Raw genomic sequence first — 3,551 nt, forward strand, 5'->3', positions numbered from 1 at the left:
ACATTAGTTTATTTACACAGAGAATTGAACGAGAGAAAATAAGAGGAAAAATTCAGAAGGGGAATTGGTTAGACTGAAGGAAGAAATTTCCAGTGTTGGTTGAATGAAACTACAGTAGAGGCACCAGAGACAGATGGAAGAATACTTGTCTTTATTAGATGTTCAGAAGTGATCATATCAGGCTGAGTCATTCTGTTTTCTTGGCAGTGTAAGCTCCATTTGATGAGAGAGTCTCAGAAGGAGAGGAAGACTTAATTCCTTACTGTTTTATATGGTGGAGGGGAGAGATACAATACATGTAGGAATAAGACACTTTCTTTTCATTAATTAATTAATTCATCAAATCAAATGCTTTATTAACTTCTGGTTTACATCATTCATTTCCCCCAGATTTTGAGTTACAAATTTTCTCCCCATTTTCCCCCTACCCACTGCTCCAAAATAGCAATCCCACAGGATATTCCCTTCTCCAATCTGCTAATAAGACACTTTCAATGGGAATTATAGGAATATGAGGAATGGCAATTCCCATAATTTCCCACTAGGGGAGAAAGGAGAAATGGCCTGTGGTCTTAGAAATTCTTTTAGATGATCAAACATTCTGGAAAATTGACCAGCCTGCCTTGGGGAGGTTGACTCATCCTCCTCTGCACTTAGGTCTTCATGGGGTTGGGCAAAAGATTTAATATCATTGTTGTGTGGAAAAAAATGTTCTCCCTATGACTCTTCTAAGTGCTGACTTGAATTCCTTGTTTCTCAAGCTGTAAATCATGGGATTAAACAGTGGGGTAAGGATGGTGTAGGATACAGATATCAGAGTGTCCTGGCTTGAGGTATAGTTAGTCTTGGGCCTTAAATATATGAAGGATGCACAGCCATAATGGACAGTTACAACAATGAGATGGGAGGCACAGGTGGAGAAAGCTTTGTACCTCCCTAAAGAAGAGGGGAATTGGAGGATGGCAAAGATGATGTGAATGTAGGAGACCAGGATAAATAGCAGGGGGATGACCAGGACCAATGCACAGAGCATAAAGATGAGCATTTGGCTGAGGTGGTTGTGGTAGGAGGCCAACTTGAGGACAGGGGAGATGTCACAAAAGAAGTGGAGGAGCTGGTTGGAGGAGTGAAAGGGCAGGTGAAACACCAGAGAGGTGATGATGACGGAGACAGTGAAGCCACAGACACAGGCCATGGCCACTAGCCATAGGCACACCTCATGGCTCATCAGCACTGTGTAACGAAGAGGATTGCAGATGGCCACATAGCGGTCATAGCCCATGGCTGCCAGCAGGAAGGAGTGAGAACAGCCAAGAAAGAGGAAAGTGAACATCTGTATAGCACAGCCCATAAAGGAGATGACCTTCTTCTGGGACAGGAGGTCTACCAGCATCTTGGGCACGATGACAAAGGTGTAGCAAGTCTCAGAGCAGGAAAGGACAGCAAGGAAGAAGTACATGGGGGTATGGAGGGCTCGCTCCAGTAGGATGGTGGACAGGATCACAGCATTGGTGCCCAGGGTGAATAGGTAGAGAAGGAGGAACACTACAAACAGAAGCCGTTGTAGCCCAAACAGAGACGAGAAACCAAGAAAAACAAACTCGTTCACAGTTGTCTCATTGGTCCTCTCCATAGGGGAAACATCTGTCTGGGAAGACAGCCTGCAATGAAAAGCCATAGAAGATGTCAGTTGAATTTCCATAAATGCTTAGTAAGCACCTATTATATGAAAGGCATAGTGCCAGGCACTTAGGAAACAAAGAGAGAAACAAAAGTTTGTCCAACTGCATTGAGTAGAATTTCTTTTAGCAGAATAGAGGATGAGTGCACAGGTCAGGTGCTCCCAGACATTTAGTCCCAAACTCTTGTTTCCTTTTTAGTCCTTATCTATTAAATTTCCAAGAAAATGCCATATGAATCTGACTTAGTATCTCAGTTTCCTAGTCCAGGAACCATGAACCTCCATGACCTTTTCAAGCTACTCATTACATTGCCGCCATGATAAACTTAAACACCAATTCTAGTATGTCACTTCCCTTCTAAAAAGTTTATAAATCCTTAATTTCAATCTTATCAGGTCCAAATTCCATTTATGGCCCTTAGTACTCTTAGGATGATAGCTAGAAAGCAAAACAGGACCTCAGAGGGTGAAAGATGACAAGCATTTATTGTCTCTAGCTCCTAAATATGACCCCCTCATTTTGCCAATAAGGAAACTGAGGTACAGAGATGGGAAGTGACCAGGTCAAGGTCATACAAGTACTAAGTTGTAAAAGATGAATACAGTTGTTCTGTCTCCAATCCGGGGCTTTTCCTACTGTGTCATTATGCTTCTCCTATCTGTCTAACTTTAATCTCCCTACTATCCTGGATGAACTCTAGCCTGGGCAGTCTTTTCTGGTCTTCTGTACACATCTTTTTCATTCCTCTTGCTGATCCTTTGCCCATGCTACTCCATCTTGTAAAGCCACCTCTTCTTTTTCTAATCCTCCTACTGGAGGCTTTCTTCTCAATGAAGACTTAGGCCAGTCCACACCTAAACATAACTAACAGCTGCTCATCCAGCCTCCAAGGAGGGGCATCCGCCATCTCCAGAGGCAATCCCTTCTATTTTTGAAAGTTATTGAGACTTTTTTCCCCTGAGACCAAACTTAAATTCATCTCATTGTGACTTCAGGTCTTTACTTCTGACCCTGGGGTCAACAGACCAAATGTAATTTCTTTCATCAGAAAAGCCTTTTAAAGACTCCTAACTCTTTTCTTATCTAGGCTAAACAGCAATTTCCTTCAAAGGACTGTCATATGATATCAATTCAAGACTCTTCGCTATCCTCCTTGCTCTCCTCTGGATTCTCTTTAGTTTATCAATATAAATATCCTTCCCCAACTGTGAGTACTCAGAAAGAAGTATGTTCACACTTACACTATGTGTACTCTGGTCAGGTACTGAGTGACTGTCATCTCCTTAGTTCTGAATTGATGCTCTCAACATGACCCCAAAACACAGCAACTAGGTGGTACAGTGGATAGAATGCCAGACCTGAAATCAGGAAGACCTGAGTTCAAACCTGGTCTCAGACACTTACTAGCTGTGTGATCCTGGACGAGTCCCATAATCTATTTTGCTTTTTAGTTTCTTCATCTGTAAAATGAGCTGGAGAAGGAAATGGGAAGCCAGTCCAATATCTTTGCCAAGAAGACCCCAAATGGGATCATAAAGAGTTGGACACAAGTGAAAAGACAGAACAACAACTGAGCACAATTGCACTTTAATTGTTTCAACTTCTTTAGACATAGGAGTTAAACCTGGAACTAGAAGTCTAGTTCAACACCCTCATTTTATAAAGGAGCAAACTGAGGCCGAGACAAAAGAAATAACTTGCCCAAGGTCACATAGCTAGTAAATGGAAGAACCAGAATTAAAATTCCTAGCAGTATGTTGTAGTGGAAAGAACTCTGGTTTAAGACTTGAGACCAGGGAGGCGTAGATTCACAGCTCTGATAATTGTAACTGTTAATTATTTTTGTCTCTTAGGAGATGTCAGTTATCT

General features: G+C 41.9%; 1 protein-coding gene across 1 annotated transcript; it reads right to left on the reverse strand.

The window, feature by feature from the left end:
* Positions 1-688: 688 nt before the first annotated feature.
* LOC138142000 (olfactory receptor 10K2-like) lies at positions 689-1,636 on the reverse strand. Its single transcript, XM_069062921.1, has one exon. The coding sequence runs from the start codon at positions 1,631-1,633 to the stop codon at positions 689-691; it is 945 nt and encodes a 314-aa protein (XP_068919022.1). The 5' UTR covers positions 1,634-1,636.
* Positions 1,637-3,551: the final 1,915 nt, after the last annotated feature.

Source organism: Petaurus breviceps, unplaced genomic scaffold (assembly GCF_028583685.1).
Source record: "Petaurus breviceps papuanus isolate PSGF00001 unplaced genomic scaffold, PetGlider_PUasm1.0 90510, whole genome shotgun sequence".
In the NCBI taxonomy this organism is placed as follows: Eukaryota; Metazoa; Chordata; class Mammalia; order Diprotodontia; family Petauridae; genus Petaurus; species Petaurus breviceps.

What these genes read in the sequence shown, in the direction of transcription:
- LOC138142000 (XM_069062921.1), bottom strand. Translation starts at nt 1,633, where the DNA reads ATGGAGAGGACCAATGAGACAACTGTGAACGAGTTTGTTTTTCTTGGT.